This window comes from Lacerta agilis, chromosome 5 (assembly GCF_009819535.1).
Source record: "Lacerta agilis isolate rLacAgi1 chromosome 5, rLacAgi1.pri, whole genome shotgun sequence".
NCBI lineage: Eukaryota > Metazoa > Chordata > Lepidosauria > Squamata > Lacertidae > Lacerta > Lacerta agilis.
In genome coordinates, this window is record NC_046316.1 from 91,363,200 (window position 1) to 91,382,426 (window position 19,227).

General features: G+C 44.0%; 1 protein-coding gene and 1 non-coding gene across 2 annotated transcripts in view; one reads left to right on the forward strand and one right to left on the reverse strand.

The window, feature by feature from the left end:
* The window catches only part of DIS3L2 (DIS3 like 3'-5' exoribonuclease 2), a 200,418-nt gene that overhangs the window by 143,610 nt on the left and 37,581 nt on the right, over positions 1–19,227 (reverse strand). The window contains exon 6 of the mRNA XM_033150865.1: positions 16,257–16,358. Coding sequence (XP_033006756.1) covers positions 16,257–16,358 — 102 coding nt within the window. The remainder of the gene's footprint in view (positions 1–16,256; positions 16,359–19,227) is intronic.
* TRNAK-CUU lies at positions 2,578–2,651 on the forward strand. Its single transcript has one exon. It is a non-coding gene; the product is annotated as a tRNA-Lys (tRNA).

Genomic DNA, 19,227 nt, shown 5'->3' on the forward strand with positions numbered 1-19,227 from the left:
GATACTGCTCCCGAAACACCAAAGCTTTCTGAATGTTGGGTGTTTGCTTGTTTTTAATCCTTTATCACTGTTGTGTTTGCTGCCCTCAGCAACGTTTGGAAGAACAGCAGGTTATATAAATCGAATAAGGAACAAAGCAGGCCAGTATTATCTACTCCATATTGCAAATTTGGGTCTGACGCCGAGGGTTCCCTACCCCACCCCAAGTCAGCCTGTGAGTTTGTGGTAGCTGTAATAGTCAAACAAAGGACTTCCAGATTAGCATCTCTCTCTCTCTATCTCTCTCTATCTATCTCTATCTCTGTGCCATTAAAAGCAAACAGATTTACACTCCGCAGGGACATGGGAGAAGAAGCTGGTTTGGTAACTTTCGGATTCTACCCAGCTCCCTCCTGTTCCAGTGTGCTCCACTCTCTTATGGATCAGCACAATTTCCACCCAGTAAAACGCAACGAGATTCAAAGGGTGCCATTTCTAAGAATATCTGACGAACACTTGAAGCTACTCCACATGCTGGGTTTATTTTAACTCAGAAACCACTCAAACACATTTATCAAGTTCTGCCCATAAAAAGAGCTGGCTCCCAAGGCTGGTCACGGGTGCCAACTTTCTGCCCAGAACAACTTTTACAGTAGTTATACTCCATTTTCTCAGAAGATTGTAGCATGGAAAGGCTGACTAACCACGGCTATAACCATAATGTTTATGCAAGTATGCATGTACAATATTTCACAACAGAAGCGGAATTACCTTTAAATCCTCTCCGGAGGAAAAGAAGGAATGTGTTGGCCGCAAGAAATCGTGTGCTCACCTTCACACTCTCAACTGTCATCTAATAATATTTGGTGTTTGTTCAACAGCAAAATGCCCCAAGAGCTCTTGAAATGCTCGGCCCCTTTCTTCCTTGCAGGCTAGATTGGGGACTCCAGAAAAGTGGGGTGGGGTGGGGTAGCACAGAATCAGGAATGCATGCACGAGACCCCCCCAAATACAACCCCAGGAACCTCCAGTTATTAATCAGCTGTTCTGAAAAAGCACCCACAAAGTTTCTTACAGAATATTAAGACAAATTGATGGAGGATCAGGCTACCAACAGCTACTAGCCCTGGTGGTTGCTTTCTACCTCCACTGCCAGAGACAATCTGCCTCTGAATACCAGCTGGAGTGAGCGCTGTCACGTTCAGCTCCTCCTGGTTCGCCGCTGTGAGAAGAGGATGCTGGGCTATGATGGGTGTTTGAATGATCTACCAGGCCCTTCTCACAATCTTAAAACTAAGGAAGGTCTCTCAGGTAGCAGATACAGAGAAGTCCTCAGTGACCATGTTCAAATGTATAAAAGGATGTCATCTAGAGGAGGGAGAAAGGTTGTTTTCTGCTGCTCCGGAGAAGCGGACACGGGGCAATGGATTCAAACTACAAGAAAGAAGATTCCACCTAAACATTAGGAAGAACTTCCTGACAGTAAGAGCTGTTTGACAGTGGGATTTGCTGCCAAGGAGTGTGGTGGAGTCTCCTTCTTTGGAGGTCTTTAAGCGGAGGCTTGACAGCCATCTGTCAGGAATGCTTTGATGGCGTTTCCTCCTTGGCAGGGGGTTGGACTGGATGGCTCTTGTGGTCTCTTCCAACTCTAGGATTCTATGATTCTATGACCCCAGCAATACTCAGGGCGTGTCCTGCACTAGAACTGTGGCCCAGATGACTGGATGAGAGCCAGACCACATTCTCCTACCTAAGAGCACCCAGTGTGGGGAAGATCATTGTTTCCCGGCTCTCAAAAATGCAAATTTGAATTGCTGGCAGAAAACACCCTTCCCTCCACATCTCCCAAGCAGAGAAGCCTATTTGGGACGCACATATACCATGGCTACCAGTTACCCAGGTGCCTGTGACATCACCTGTTACCTGCCAACTCACTCCTGCATGCCCCACCTATAAGGACTCAATTCCCAAGGTGTGCAATCAGTCCCTCCACTATTGGAGAACGTGCACATCACTTCTTCTTCTTTTTGTGTGGCCAGCTGGCAATCCTGCAGCTCAACTGCACGCACAAGCCACCCATCCCTCCACACCCAGCTTCCACCTCGTTTGCCCCTGGGTCCAGACAAGCACCATTCCAGCAGCAACAGAAACATTTGCTATTTGTATACATCTGGATATGCCTTCAAATAACTATCCTCGTGTCTCAGTAGGCTATCCTTCAGTTATCCAACCAGCATATTTTGTCCATAGCTCATAAGCACATGTGGGAAGACTGTGTCTGCTCTTTTCTGATGTGCTTTATGCTTTCTCAAGTCCGAATAAAGAGAGCACCATTTTAAAAATTGTTAATGCAGAGCCCTTCAAGTTCTGATCATACCACTGGGGGTGGGGGCAAGGGGGGGGAGAATCATTTCCAGGACTTTTTCTGGTATTTAACTACTGATATATATAATAAAATTATGTTTTTTAAAAAATAAAAATAATCTGATAACCGACTGATCCATTAAAAAGGAATGGGAGGGGTATAAATAATAAAATTATTATTTATTATTATTATTATGACTAATCTAACTGACCAACTGAACACCAAAGCCTGGTTTTTCAAGGGCTCAGTCGGTAGAGCATGAGACTCTTAATCTCAGGGTCGTGGGTTCGAGCCCCACGTTGAGCAAAAGATTCCTGCATTGAAAGGGTTTGGACTAGAATGACCCTCATGGTCCTTTCCATCTGTACAATTCTATAATTCTAAAAAGCAAGTTGTGTTTCCATTCTGCCCTCTCCAAAACTGGGGAAGGCTCCAAGATTCTGTGGGCCTAAAAGGCGAGATAACCTCCTCTTCCCCCCGCCCCCAACGTACACCCCAAAACAGTGTCAAGGGCATGGAACCCACTCATTTCCAAAATCCTACATCCATTCTGCCAATCCCCTCTCCCACGTGTCAGGAGTGCAGGTTAGAGTGAAGATCCTACAGAGCCCTGCGTTCACCTCAATATGTCCTTCAGCTCATCAGGGTCCCTGGGAAGTCGTCCAACCTGGTTGGATGCTGATGCCAAACCCCGTGAATAGTGAATTAATTACTTTGTGCTCCACCATTGTGCCACATCTGCCAAAAAAGCTGCTATAGCCACCCAAGCTGGATCACCAGCAGAGAGGTCGTGCCAGTTAATACCCACACAAAACTCCTTGGCCCCACTCCTGGGTTCTCTCATGCTAGCGCGGTGTGACTCGTGAGATTATACCATGGAACAAACCCCCGAAAAGATATTTCATGGAGGTTACGTCAATCTGTGACGCCTCTGAGTCCCGGTTGCTGGGGAGCAACAACAGGAGAGGGCCAAGTTGATTTCTCGTGCTGCTTCCGGCTTTCCGGAAGCACATGGTGGGAGACCGGGCACTGGAGGAGACACATCCTTGGTCCCAATCCGGCAGGTCTTTTCTTACTATGCCCCGCCACCGTTGACAGGTCGAAGAAGCCAGGCTGGAAGAATTCACAAGGAAACCACTTCAGCAACTGCCGGCGGCTGTTTGCTTACCTGGAAAGCGTTTCAATTGCAAGTGACGCAATGCAAGTCACAGCACTTGGTTCCCGGCATGGCAGAGAAAAGAAACCATTGCATCACCCAGTGTTGCCATCGCATACATCTGCTTATTTTAGCAGGCAGCCAAAGAGAGCATTCCAAAAGACAAAAGTGGGGGCCGGGTGGGGGGGGGAATGTATTCCCTTGGCAAAGGACTTCCCACCACAGGGAGGGAAGAGGAAGAATCAACTCTGCAGGACCCACAGCTCACTGGAAAAGCATGCGCCTCGCAGGCTGCCAGTCAAAGAAGACAGTACTAGGTTAGATGGAACAAATGCCCAACACAATATAATTAGATTTTGGATCTTTGTTTTTATATCTCGTTATGTGGGAATTGGTTGTCTATTTCTTGATGTGTTTTATTGTTTATTACTACTTTGCTTATGTTTGCAATAATGCAAATCTTTTCATGTTGCAAGCCGTCGTGAGCATGGCTTTAACAATGAAAAGGCGTCACACAAATAAAATGAAGGCGATAGTTTAAGCAAAGGTTCATCTGTTCATCTCTACTCCATGTCCTTCAAAAAGATGTCCAGATAAATTAACTGCAAGAAACACAAAGCTAATGTTTGGCCTTTGTTTTCATTTGCCCTCACACCCCCCACCATGAGATGTCATTGCCATTTTACAGATGGGGAAAACTGAGGCTGAATGGCAGCAACTTGCTCAGGGCTGCCAAATGAAACTGCAGCAGTGGTGGGACCCAAACCGCATGCCTGAATCTCTTCTTATATCTGCAGCAACCCAGTCCTCCAATGCCCCAAATATCTCAGTGGACTTGAGGCAAGGAGCCCCTGCCTCAAACACTCCTGAATTCTGCAACCCTGAAATGTGCCTCTGGGTTCAACCAGCAGAGAGGCTGTTCCATCTCCATCATCAGATCACCAGCCACCAAAAGCTCCCCACTCCCCTGTAAGACACACACATACCATCAACAACAGAAGGCAATTTGCATTCAGAGAGACCTGAATTCTCAAGTGAAGGCTCTGTTCCCTTTAAGAACCTTCCAGTACATAGCTGGGGTGGGGGGAGGCTTAGGCATCAATCAGCCCCCTCCCTCTGCTATTTAAGAGCCAAGTCTCATCAGCCAAGAAATCCTCAGAGCAATGTCTGTCCTCCATGGGTGCTGTCCAATGTCCTGCATCCAACTGCCTGCTACTTCCACTACCAGCCACTGTCTTCCTATTATTCAGCACTCCCGGTTCAACACTTTGGGTCTCTCCCGGAATCTGAGATCTTTCTAGGCTCACTTTGGCCAAACTAGCCACACTCTCATCCATTTTGCATAATGAGAAACTGGCACTAACAATAACGTCAGCAGACATTAACAATAAAACTATACCATCAGTCCTGATTTAAGCTGCCAAGAGTCTCTGTCATTTGATTAAGGTTGCTCAGTGAGGAAGCATCACGGCTTTGTCATCTAGCTTTGGAGAGAGACGGGCAACGTACATATTTACCCAGCCTGGAAAATCTCACATATGGCTTCTCCAATTTGGCTTTATTTTTGTAAAATAAATCATGACATGGTATAATATTTAATATGCTGTTGTTCACCTGAGGTTGTATTTACCTAATTTTAAAACCTGCTAAGGAACAGGTGGTTGTTATTATGTCGTGAGATGTAAAATTACAGAATTCAAAGAGGATGTACTTTCTTTTCCCCATGACTGTATATTCCTGCAGTATGGGGATGAACAGCAGGACAACAAAAATGGACTTTGCAAACCCTCGTGGTTGCTAAATGACTTATGCTTCAACCCTGGAATGATTCATACCCACTGCAAAGGTCACTCCCCTGGCTACATTGGAACATATTTCACATAGACATCAATTTCGCACAAATACTTACCTGGACATTTGGAGAGCTCATATTAACTTATAACGTTTAATGTAAGCTGCGTGTACTGATGGTTATTTCATTCAGATTGTGAAATGGTTTTTTGTTATTAATTATATGCTACTTTTTCTTTTAATTATTGTCTTCCATTTTTAAGTTTTGCTAAAATTGCAAATGAAACAATTAAGGTTTTTTGTTTTTTAAAGGATTTGTAGCTGACAGAGCTTGGCCAGGGCATTTAAGGTCTTCAGAAATTCTTATTGGGCCTTAGAAGTTGAAAAATGGGGAAGGAAGAAAGAAAGAAAGAAAGAAAGAAAGAAAGAAAGAAAGAAAGAAAGATAGTTAGTTAGTTAGTTAGTTAGTTTATGGTACAGAGCGACTCAGGATCTTCTACCTGGGCACCAAGAAAGAAAGAAAGTTAGTTTATGGTACAGAGCGACTCAGGATCTTCTACCTGGGCACGCCCATAGTCCATTAGGCTCTCCACGTTCATAGCTGTGGGAAGCGTCAGTTCAGCCAGATGCTAAAACTGACTCCAAGGTTAAGTGGTTCAACTGAAAGGCTTGCAGTTGGCCAATCAAGCCCACTTCAGAGATAAGGAGGAAACAATAAGAAATGAGAAATGCGTTTTGAAAGCAGTGTTTGCCCAAGCCCCAAAAAGCTCAGAGGAAATTACTGTAAAGAAAAGCATGACCCAGCCCTGACAAGGCCAGCTTCCGCTCTCCCTGCCTTTCCTTTATTTAAGTTACAGTTGAAGCCACACCTAGGCTGGACCTCTGCCATATCTCAAGAACTGATGGGATGCAACCCATGGGAAGGAATGACCTCAGAAACTAGCTAGAGCTTTGCTGGCGCCCCCCCCTCCCCCCACATCTGGGCCTTACAAAATCTTTGAACAGCTCAGAGGTCGACCAGCTGCTTCTGTGCTGTTTGGGAAGCTCGGCTGCTGGCATGGCAGCTCCCAGCAGAAGTGCTGTTTTGACTGGGGATGGCGCAAAAAGACAGGGCGTATTTATAAGCCGAGCGTGGGGCAAATTCATGGCATTGTATTTAAGGAGCACAAACGGCAGATTAAGACCAGCAGATGCTCCCTATCTCTCTCCAGTCGGTGAGAATAAAGGGCGACCAGATCTCCTAAAAAGAGGCCTCCGCTACCAGGTGATGGCCAGATGTTTTGGATTACTATTCTCCACGGCACCAGCCAGCACAGCTGATGGCTGAGGCTGATGAGAGCTGTCGTCCCAAACATCTGGAGGGCACCTGATTGGAGAAGGCTGATCTGAAATGACCCGATAAGCAACCAGTGGCCAAAAGACGGGCTTGTCCAGCTTACTTCGCTAGCTTTGACTTAACTATGCTGAATAACCAGGGTTGTTGCTGGGGAGGAGTGGGAACTGTAACATTCCAAGGGGTGACACTGAAAAGAGCAGTTCTGGGTCATGTTCCCCCCCCTCCTGTGATGGAACTTATTCCACGACATTGTGAGAACGAGCATTTCCCCACTAAATCAAAGTGGGCACACGGAGCTGTGAAGCATGATGGTGTCAGGGCATAGTAAGTTTTATCACATCATCATCATTATTATTATTACCGTATTTTTCGCACTTTTTTCTTCCTAAAATGTAAGGGGAAATATCTGTGCATCTTATGCAGCGAATGGTTGTCCCTGGAGCTGAATTGCCCAGGGGCCAAAAGAGGATCATGCTTTTTATTTTACAAAGAGAAAAGGGAGTGTTGAAAGGACCCCCGCTCAGCAGCTGATCAGTAAGAGATCGGGAGAGAGATAAGAGTCCCCTGCTCCCTTTCAGCCCCTCCCTCTTGCCCAGGCCTCCATTGTTGAATGTGCTGCAGAGGGAGGTTGTTTGTTTCCCCAGCGACATGTGACTGGCTGATTTGATTATCTGTCTGGGAACTGTAGAAAAGGCTCCCTTTCCTTTAGAAGCTGCAGAAATGTGAGTTGAACCCCATAAAAACAGAGCTTTTCCTCTTTGCTTTTCTCCCTTTGCAAAAGGAGCTTTGCTTTTCCCCCTTTGCAAAAAAAGCTGCAAAACTTTTAGCTGATCCTCAAAAAAACAGGGTTTTTCCCTTTGCAATAAAAGCTGCAAAACTTTTAGCTGATTCTCAAAAAAACAGGGCTTTCAGAGGAGGAAAACCAGGAAAAACATTTTTTTTTCTTGTTTCCTCCTCTAAAAACGAGGTGCGCCCTATGGTCCGGTGCGCCCTATGGAGCGAAAAATACGGTATTATTATTTATTTATTTTATTTTTAAAAAGAGGAAAACGTGGTTCGGGGCTTCCAGGCGTGTTTACCATACTGCATAGTGCCAGCTTTGTGCTGAAAGCTTCTGAGATGCTTCCGATGCAACTTTTTATCCGACGCAAGAAATAAAAACTGTGTTGAGGTGTGGAAAACGTGGCTAGGGAAGTGGCTCTTTAATAATTAGTTAATTAATTAACTAGCTCGATTTATATGCCTCCTGACTGCAAGAAACCTGCAACGAAATTATAAAAATCTGAAGTAAAACATTAAAATTATCAATAAAAACAGTTAGAAACAGCATTCAAAGGATGATTAAAAGTCAGGAATAGCTTAAAAAGAAATACAGCACATGCGACTCCAACGTTTCTGGGTTGGTTTGTCTAAACAAAAAAGTTCTAAGCAGGCACCCAGGAGTACAGCAAAGGCACCTGCCTGACATCAACAGGCAGGGAGTTCCAAAGGTGCTGCCGCTCAAAAGGCTTTCTCAAAAACGCACGCAAATTTCCAAATGTAAACATATGCCTCTTCTCTGATATATTCACTGCTGTGTGACATTTGGAAGCACCTTCAAATGCAGCCACAGACAAAACACCACAGTTTGACCCCTGGAATTGTCGTGAACTGATTAACCATGTTTGGCCAAACTGCGGGAGGCAGTGGAGGATAGGGGTGCCTGGCGTGCTCTGGTCCATGGGGTCACGAAGAGTCGGACACGACTAAACAACTCAACAACAACAACAACAACAACAACAACAACAACAACAACAACAATTAACCATGTCAACTCAGGTTACCTTTCTGTTGTTGCTGTTTTGTTTTTTAAATAAATTTATACTTTTCAGTTTTATACATTTCACTGATTTTACAATCAAAATTTGACTTCTCTCTCCCTCTTTCTGCGGTTCCTTAAATTTATTTTTAATATCTTCTGCATATCCAGATTAACTTAATTGGCTCATTTATTCATCTACTTTAAAGATATACTCTAATGAAACTGCAGGTTATTACAAGAATCCTGCCAATGCTCTTATCTGTTTACAATTTATCTGTAAATATTCAATAAGCCATTTCTATTCTTTTATAAAAAGTTTGGTATCTTGATTTCTTATTCTTCTGGTAAGTTTCACCATTTCTGCATATTCCATATCTTTCTGTTAACCTCCACGCTATGGGGCATCCCCTCCCATTAACCTCCAATGCAGATAGCGACCCAGCCCACTTCCCAGCTAATAAAATGATGGAAAGGAAGTGAGAGTGTTCACTTGGAAGGACCACACCTTTGCCCTGGGAAAGGTCTCGACTTCTGCTGCACCTTCAAAACGAATCAAAGGCCAGGAGCAGCAAGAGAGGCCAGCTGGGCTGAAAACTGGTGCTAGGAAGTAACCGTCTACATCCGCACAGGCCTTTCCAAAACAACACCAGAAGAAGTCTTCAATAGCAACCAGTTGCAAAGCAAAGAGCACTGCATTCTCAACCAGGAGAACACAACAGGCCTCCAAAAACCAGATTCCAGAGAGCAGCCCCCAATCTGCACAATCCAAGGGGTGAGAAAGATTTGCAGGAAGAGGAATAAGCAGAATGTCTTGAGAAGGAGGAACTGCACAAACAGGGAGTTAAGAAAGGCCCACTCGGTTCCTCTGTGCTATTGCCTAGAGCTGCTGAAAAGGCCATAGCTCTATAGAAGGGCATCTACTTTGCAGACAGAAGGTAACAGTTTCAACCCTTGCAATCTCCAGATAGGGTTTAAAAAGATGCTCTTGACTGCAACCCTAGAAAGCTGCTGCCAGTAGACTGGGGTCCCCAAACTAAGGCCCGGGGCCCGGATGTGGTCCAATCGCTTTCTGGGTGTGGCCCGCAGACGGTCCAGGAATCAGCGTGTTTTTACATGAGTAGAATGTGTCCTTTTATTTAAAATGCATCTCTGGGTTATTTGTGGGGCCTGCCTGGTGTTTTTACATGAGTAGAATGTGTGCTTTTATTTACAATGCATCTCTGGGTTATTTGTGGGGCACAGGAATTCGTTCATTTTTTTTTTCTTCAAAATATAGTCTGCCCCCCCCCCAAGTTCTGAGGGACAGTGGACTGGCCCCCTGCTGAAAAAGTTTGCTGACCCCTGTAGTAGACCAAACTGAGCTGGATAGACCAAGGGCATGACTTGATGTAAGCCTGTGTTCATTTCTCATCCAGCCTACCAGAACTCCCAAACAAGTCCATGCCAATGCCAGCAGATCCATCATCTTATTCATTTACCGGTATTTACTTCTGCTGGAGGAGACTCTTGAGAGTCCCATGGACTGCAAAAAGATCAAATTTATCCACCCTTAAAGAAATCAGCCCTGAGTGCTCACTGGAAGGGCAGATCCTGAAGCTGAGGCTCCAGTACTTTGGCCACCTCATGAGCAGAGAAGACTCCCTAGAAAAGACCCTGATGTTGGCAAAGATGGAGGGCACAAGGATAAGGGGACGGCAGAGGACGAGGTGGTTGGACAGTGTTCTCGAAGCGACTGGCATGAGTTTGGCCAAACTGCGGGAGGCAGTGAAAGATAGGCGTGCCTGGCGTGCTCTGGTCCATGGGGTCACAAAGAGTCGGACACAACTGAACGACTGAACAACAACAACAACAACTTCTTTTCCATTGTTTTAGGCTGCCTCTCAAGGCTACCATTCCTAAGGCAGCACACAGAATTAGAACCCTTCAAGGAACTGGCCACAAAACTGTAACGACATAATGTCTTTATGTCTGCTGTCAATTTTATGCCAACAACAGAACTCCCTTTTTACATTGTGGTGGTGTTTGTTGTTTGGATCTTCTTAGCATCATTTTGCATGCAGCTATTCTGTAAAATCTTTCATCATATATCACTTCCATCATATATATATATATATATATACACACACACACACACACACACACACACAAAGCAATTAATACATTCTTCAAATAAATAAAAAGAACTATAGCAGCAGCAAATAGAACAGTATCAGCTAAACAGACTCTCTGACTCTCTCTCTCTCTCTCTCTCTCTCTCTCTCTCTCTCTGTGTGTGTGTGTGTATGCAATAAAATCCCAGCATAAACATCAGATGAAAGCAGTTTGGAATGAAAAGGTCTGGAAGTCTAGGGAGAAGCTGCATGAAGCAATAGCCGCTAAGATCAAGCAGAATTTGCTGGAACCAGGAAGGAGTCAGTATTCACCTCTCAGTGCTTTTACTGGTGCTCACGGATCTTGGATGTCGGTTTTAAGAGTGCTGGACGCTGTTTCTCAGGATATTGTATGAAGAGAAGGATATTGTATTGTCAGAAATCCTACTACAGTTAGAGATTCCAAGGCAACGCTTAGGACTTTTAACAGCCCATAGAAGTAGGAAGAGCTGCAAAATTAAGACTCGCTGAGGGTGGGGAGCCCTACCAAGGCAGACCAAAGCGTGTTAGCCTGTTCAGCTCTGTTCACGGAGTCAGCCCAAACTCATTCCTGATCTGCTAACTATTAGAGAAATTTACAAGGGGTACTTTAAAATGATTGCCTTCCCTCCCCCCGCTTAAACTGCACAAAGTGGCAAGAGATTCAACAATTTTAAATCTAAAGAAATGCTACATATAGATTTCCATTAATTGGGCTGAATGGAGCACTCTCCCTATTCCATTCATCTCAAATATCCTGAGCACCCAAGTTGCTGCCTTCCAATAAACATTTACAAACAACCATTAGGGGTTTAGCTTTCTGCAGAGATACAACTTTTTCATCAAACAATATAGGAACTGGCAGTCCGTAAAGAGGCACCCAAAGGTGCTATAGCTGAGGAAATTGCCCTTCAACACAAGCAGGTAAGGGGTATCTAAACGGCAAAAATGAAAATGGCAAAGGAATTGCCATCTGATCCGATCTAATGTATAAATCTATCAGCCACGAAAAGGACTGCCTCTCTATTTCCAAAGGAAATAAATGATCTGTGGCAAAATATTGATCTTGAGTGTATTATCTTTATCCCGAATTCTAAGTAATGACCATCTTTCTAAATCACGAGTTATTTCTGTCATCTACTTCCAGCTCTACAATATTCTGTTCTATGACTCTACTTAAATTCAATTTAATAATTTGAGAAATATGTCTGGGATCCAAAACATGCCTCCAGGCACCAACAAAATTGTCAATTACTGCATAAACTGGGTAACTCAATTTCGATTTTAACCAATTAACTGTATAGCAAGAAATTGCATCAAAATAAATTAATAAATTCTGCTAGCTCAGATGTGGATGATTCAGGCCTACTAATAAATAATAATAATAATAATAATAATAATAATAATAATAAATCATCTGCCTACACAGCTATTTTAATCCCATTTGTTCATGCACAAAACCGCAAACCTCTAGTCTGCCAAACTGCATATGCCACCACCTTCAAATATACAGTATATTCTGGCGTATAAGACTACTTTTTAATCCAGGAAAATCTTCTCAAAAGTTGGGGGTCGTCTTATACGCCGGGTGGAAAATCTGTGGTTGAGTATATCTCAAACTCTATATTTTAACTGGAAAAGTTGGGGGTCGTCTTATACGCCGGAATATACGGTAAGTCAAATATCAAAGGAGAAAGAGAGTAGTTCTGCCTTGTATCTCTCTCTAAACCAAAAACGCTTGAAAGAATTCCATGTGTTCTCACCTGTGACTGAGGAGACAGGTATGAGAGTCTAATCCAATTCATAAATTCCTAAAGAACCCCAGTTCCCCCACCGACCCAAGTAACGGAAATAAACTGCCAATATATTTTGTTGAACTCTTTTTCAGCATCAAGAAAAAGAACAGCCATCACATCAGTTACCTTACTATATGAAGCAACAAAATTCGCTACCTTACAGTATCTGCTTGCTCTCTACCTTTGACAAATAAAGCTCACCTAATTAATCTGTGTATTAAAGTTGCTACCACAGCCCTAAGTCTGCTAGCAAGTATCGCTGGTAATATCTGCACAGCTAGCAAGTCCTTTACCAGCCTTGGGAATAACAGAAATACGAGTATCGCACATTGACGAGAGAAAGGTGCCTTCATCAAGATCCTTTATATAAAGGCAAAACAAACAGCGACTAAAAAATCTGAATATACCTCCTACCATCCTATAGAAAAACCATATGGCCCCAGAAATTTCCTAGCCTTCATACTATTCATGGAATTCTTGATTTCATCCCTCTGCAGTGTCTCTGAAAAAAAATTCCCTTTGCTGCAAATCTAACTGTGGAAGGACTGACATTTCACATTCCATAGTCTCAATATCCTTCCTACAGAGTAGTACTTTTGAAATCTAAATTTATATCCTTTGGCGTTGAGTACACATTATTGCATACACCCTGAATCATAATTCTGAGTTTTATTGTTCTTCTAAATGGGAAGCCAAAATCTCACCCAACGTCTCTCAGCTTTCCCGATACTTCTGGCACAAACACACCGATGCAAATTCGACCTGAGCTGAAACTAAATTATTCAGCTCATACTTAGCAAGTTGCAAGTTTTGATAAAGATTCGGGGGAAGGACATGATGCAAACTGACTTAATAAAGACTTGTTCTATCCAAATTCTTCTCCTGCAAAGCCCTAAGCCCTAAGTTCATAAGAAGCACTTCCCGTGATCCTTCCCAACTCAATTGCACAGGACAAAGTGGAACCTTCCAACATTTACGCAAAGATGCAGAACACTGGAGGGACTCCTTTCAATCATGACCCCCCCCCCCCAAAAAAAAAACATTTTTAGTAGAAATCAAAGTAAATATTGTTATCTTTCAATGCTGAAGAGGACATTGCTACATTGCCCTTTAATTTAAACAGTTCCTGGCTTTCTGGAAAACTAGCGGAGCACATTTTTCAACATGAAACGGAGACTTGTTTTCTGAACATGCAAATGTAATGCAAATATCTCAATCTTCAACATGTATATTTTGTTTTGGTTTACTTTACATTTTCCTCTCATTTTGGAAAAAAAGCATGAAGCTTAAGCTACTATTTGAACTTGAAGCACAGAACTGCACCTTGAACATGTACACTAAGTTTCCTTCAGATATCTCAGTGTGCAATGGAGTTATTGCATTTCAAGGAAACTTATAAGCCAATGAAGCGCCAAATGAGCAAGTTAAATATATCTCTCATTTTGCTTGGATAAATAAGATCTACCCATAAATAAAAACCCCTAAGCAAAAGACTGTCCAAACTAGGAAGTTTTTTATCTCCTTCAGAATATGCTACGGCACAGATTTTGAGCACTCTCAGGTGGAAGCGAGTTCCAGAAATGGGAACCAACTCTCAGCAACCCATCCCTACGTGAATCTCTGTAAGTACAAGGTGCAGCAGTTACAAAAAAAATAAAAATGAGAATGGCATTCTAGGAACCATTAGGAAAGTGAATGAAAATAAAGCTGCCAATTTCATAATGCTGTTCTACAAAACTACAGCGCAGCCACATTTGGAATACATTTGGGAGCTACAGTATACAAGCCTGGTCGCCTCGCCTCAAAAAAGGGATATTATAGAATTGGAAGAGGTTCAGGAGAGAGTAACCAAAATTATCATGAGGGTGGAATGAGTGCCCTGTGAAGAAAGGATGCAGACTCTTTAGAGAAAAGGCAAGAAAGAGGTGGCATGATAGATGGTTATTAAATTGTGTTTTGCAGGGTACAAACCAAATAAAAAGAAATTTTTCTTCCTCTCTTTCTCGTAAGACTAGAACTCACGGACATCCAGGGAAGTTGAATGTTGGAAGAGTCAGGACAGGCAAAAGAAAAATGCTACTTCACAGTAAGAATAGTTAAAACTATGGAATCTGCTCCTGCAAGGGATAGTAGTGATGGTAGCCAACAATTCGGGTGGCTCTGAAAGAGGACTGAACTAAATCACAAAGGCTCCTAGCCACGTTGGCTGTGTTCTACCTCCTCTGTCAGAGACAGGGTGCCTCTGGAAACCAGTTTCTGGGAATCACAAGTTGAGAAAGCACTGGTACTGAACTAGGCAGGCCTTGGGCCTGATCCAGTATGGCTCCTCTTGTGTTCTTATGCTATTTCAGCACAATGTGAACAAGACACACATCAACATCTAGTGGTAAAACATTTGGAGGAGGGTCTCTTGGATACACAAGGTTCATGCCGTTTAGGATTAGCTAAACATCGCTAGAGCAGGCAGTCTGTTTTGGGAAAGGCGTTACGTGGATTATATGCTTCCCATTAAACTATTGTTCCATGCTTCTCTTCCTTTAGCTGTTTTATCATCAGAATAGTTAGCTTCTCAAACAATTCTTCTTTGGCAGATCCAAAAGGATCCAAGAACAAAGGAACACTGCAAATACAATCGGGGCGAATTTTTAATGCGGAACATTCGATTGGGAGCAACAGGTAAGCGGACTTTTCCAAAGCGTGGGTTCCAAGACACCCATACAATTCAATTACATTGCAAATGAGTCCGTGCTGGTAGAAGAAAAACAATTCTAAGAAAAATTAGTTCCATGAGAACCAAAGATGCAGATAGGCACAGAATGACAGCAGTTATATAAGAGATTGGATTAACCATAATCTAGCGTAATGTGCCCATGTTTAGAAAAAGGCTTGGAAGGGAAGGACTTAAATCAGTCGTTTCACGAAGAGCTGGATGTTAAAGGAAGCAAACAATCTGTTGTATTCAAGACATCATTCCTACAAGCTGGGGGGGGGGGTGGAGGGGTGGATGAGCAAACCATAACAGAGGATTAAGTATTGTGTTGGCTTGCCCTTGTTTTCAGATCAGTTACACCCATCTGCACTTCCCTTCGTCCTTCAAAATAGGAAGACCTTTAACTCAAATTAACTCAATCCTAATAATATTCAACTCTGTCTGGGCAAACCCATCGGCGCAGGCTTGTCCCGCACTCTCTCACGGTGGAATTAACACCTCAACACATGGGACCGCTTAGGGAAACGAATCCCATTCCTCCCTCGGATTTACAAATTACCTAATGTTTGGTTGCTAACCTCAGGGTGAGATTGAGATATTTACTGTACAAAGCACACGCAGGCACCCAAACAAGAGTATCTAAGCAATTATGGTCTGGGAGACAAGATGGCAAGGGCGAGCAAGCGGACAAGCCAGGGTTCTCTCAAGGTAATCTTTATGCCTGTTCAATGGCCAAGAACTCCTATCCAGCGCAGAGTCAAAAAATAAGGTTAAGGCGGTTTAAATGCATCACAGCAAGGAAAGCAAAACCAAGCATTCAAGGGCCAGTGCAGTAGGATAAGATCACAGAATGGACACAAACCACAGTCCTCTCCCCCCCCCCCCAAAAAAAGCATTGTTATATTCTGAAGCAAAAAATAAATAGGGAAATAGAAAGCATTATCAGAACAAGACGTTCCAGTTTTCTGAACATGCAGAGGGACCCAAATGAAGCTGCATAAAAAGCAAAGGTACACAGAAAAGAAAAATGACCACAAGGAGGTCAGAGTAACCATCACCACAAGGAAAACATTTAGAAGGTGATAATTGGCTGAACTGGCATATAAATTTGAAAAACAGCCCCATTCACGATTGTGAGAAAGGGTCAGAGTCTTCTTTCCAAATAAATTTAACTGGTTAGGTTGAGCACTGACCTTCCACTGATCTTTCGGAAGCAGAGTCACCACCACGATGTCCCCATTCAGAGCTCTGTTCCGAGCAACGACGCCATCAATGAAGATATCTCGGGTGCTGTCCTAGAAGAGACAAGGAAAGAAACAGCTCTTACACAGAGGAAAGCTACAAGCTGATTTCAGAATGCATCACACCTCGAGGACAACAAACCAAGGGATGCCATGAGAGTCTTTTCAGAGCCTGCACCTGAGAAGAGGGGAAGTCAGGGATAGTCAGTCTCTACAGCCAAGACCACATAACACCAGTCTTGAAAGACCTACATTGGCTCCCGGGACGTTTCCGAGCACAATTCAAAGTGTTGGTGCTGACCTTTAAAGCCCTAAACGGCCTCGGTCCAGTATACCTGAAGAAGCGTCTTCACCCCCATCATTCTGCCAGGACACTGAGGTCCAGTGCCAAGGGCCTTTAGGCGGTTCCCTCACTGCAAGAAGCCAAGTTACAGGGAACCAGGCAGAGGGCCTTCTTGGTAGTGGCACCCACCCTGTGGAACGCCCTCCCACCAGATGTCAAAGAGAAAAACAACTACCAGACTTTTAGAAGACATCTGAAGGCAGCCCTGTTTAGGGAAGCTTTTAATGTTTTATAGACAACTGCATTTTAATATTCTGTTGGAAGCTGCCCTGAGTGGCTGGGGAAACCCAACCAGATGGGTGGGGTATAAATATTATTATTATTATTATTATTATTATTATTATTATTATTATTATTATTATTACAGCCTCTTACGGGTTCCCTTGGGGTGCATACAAGAATCAAAACCCCGAAACAAGATGACTGCCCTTTGAACTGCAAGGACACCCAAGGATTTTTGAAGGTAGAACATAGTCTACAACTAGAGAGGAAGCAACCACGCATTCGCACTGTGAAGTGTGCTTCTACTGGCTGAGTGCTATTTGCACAGACACAGGTAAGACCCTCCTTTTGGCCTCATCTGTGTCTCAGAAGAACTTCCTTTTCACACCGGACAGCTAAAACAGAGGTGTGGAGTCTGTGGCACTCCAGATGTTGCAGAACTATAGATCCCCATCATCCATGAAGACCTCCCTCATTTGTCCCCAGCAGAACATTATAATTATAATTATTTTGTATACTGTACTGCCCTATGCTGCAGGTCTCAGGGCAGTTGACAGGATAAAAATCACATTATAAGAACAAAATAATACATCATCAAAATAAAAACAATAACCCCTTGTTGACTCCCCTTGGAGAAGCTCCGTAGTTCAGCGATGAAGCATCTGCTTTTGCTCACAGAAGGACCCAGCGTTGATCTCCAATGGTAGCTCCAGGTAGGGTTCAAAATTGTCCCCTGCCTGAGACCCTGAAGAGCTGCTGCCAGTCAATGTACCTGTTGTTGTTGTTGTTGTTGTTGTTTAGTCATTTAGTGGTGTCCGACTCTTCGTGACTCCATGGACCAGAGCACACCAGGCACTCCTGTCTTCCACTGCCTCCCGCAATTTGGTCAGATTCATGTTGGTAGCTTCGAGAACACTGTCCAACCATCTCGTCCTCTGTCGTCCCCTTCTTCTTGTGCCCTCCATCTTTCCCAACATCAGGGTCTTTTTCAGGGAGTCTTCTCTTCTCATGAGGTAGCCAAAGTATTGGAGCCTCAGCTTCAGGATCTGTCCTTCCAGTGAGCACTCAGGGCTGATTTCTTTAAGAATGGATAGGTTTGATCTTCTTGCAGTCCATGGGACTCTCAAGAGTCTCCTCCAGCACCATAATTCAAAAGCATCAATTCTTCGGCGGTCAGCCTTCTTTATGGTCCAGCTCTCACTTCCGTACATTACCACTGGAAAAACCATGGCTTTAACTATACGGACCTTTGTCGCCAAGGTGATATCTCTGCTTTTTAAGATGCTGTCTAGGTTTGTCAGTGCTTTTCTCCCAAGAAGCAGGCGTCTTCTAATTTCGTGACTGCTTTATGGTCAACGTACCTAGTGACCCCATAGGTTTGGCTCAGTGTAAGGCAAGGGCCCCCCTTCTCCCCTGGCCCCAAGCCCTTCCCGAGCAGAAGCATGTTCACCGAAACAGCCCCAGAGAGCAGGCTTCTCGGCTTCACGGTTCTGGAACGGAAGTGCCGTGCCATGCAGCCTCGTGGTGAAGCCAGAGGGAATCCTCCGCTGCCAGGAATTCCAGGCCTCTCCCAGGCATGAAATCCAGCAAGTGGTGTGAAATGGACAAGATAGCACAGCGCTCAGGGAGAAGGGCGACCATTGCAGAGAGAAATTGGATCCCGAGCGAAAGCTGTGCTGGACCAATCTCACCGAGGGGATGAAGGCACAGCCGACAGATAAGCAGCTGGAAATGAGACGTGCTGGTGAAAATGTCTTCTGCCGAGGCAGATTGGAACCTGTCCTCATTCATTTCACAGAGCCATGGGGGATCTTTTCAGCAGCGGCCTCCTCTGCTGAATCTCCATTTCAGCCATACCAAAAGTGGGGTGGGGACATAAGAGAACCAAGCCTAAACCGCAGCAGTCATTTGAAGAGGCAAAGAAAGTGAGGCGTTGGGAGCAATTTCAAAAGCATGGGAGCAATTTCAGAATTGCACCTGCAAAGGAGAAGCCAATGTATGGCACCTGTCAAAGCAACACAAACTTGAGGATACGACCTACCAAAGCATCGCCAGCTACGACACCTCCATGATAAAGGAAGGAGATCTTTGGTATATGGATCTGTGCTGGGGGCTAGGTAGTAAGCCTCCATGGGGCAGAATGAGACCACTGGTTACCTCACTCAGTGCACTTTGCACAAGGACCCCCATCATTTCTATATGCCATATGGCTCATAGATGTTTTCCTAGCACATCACAAGGCTGCCTGTCACATGCACCTGGAAGAGGAATCGACACCTTTATTAGGAGAGTTGACTCTAAAAGTTGCATGCTGAAGAGCCAGATGGGCGGGGTATTTTTATACTATATTATTATTAT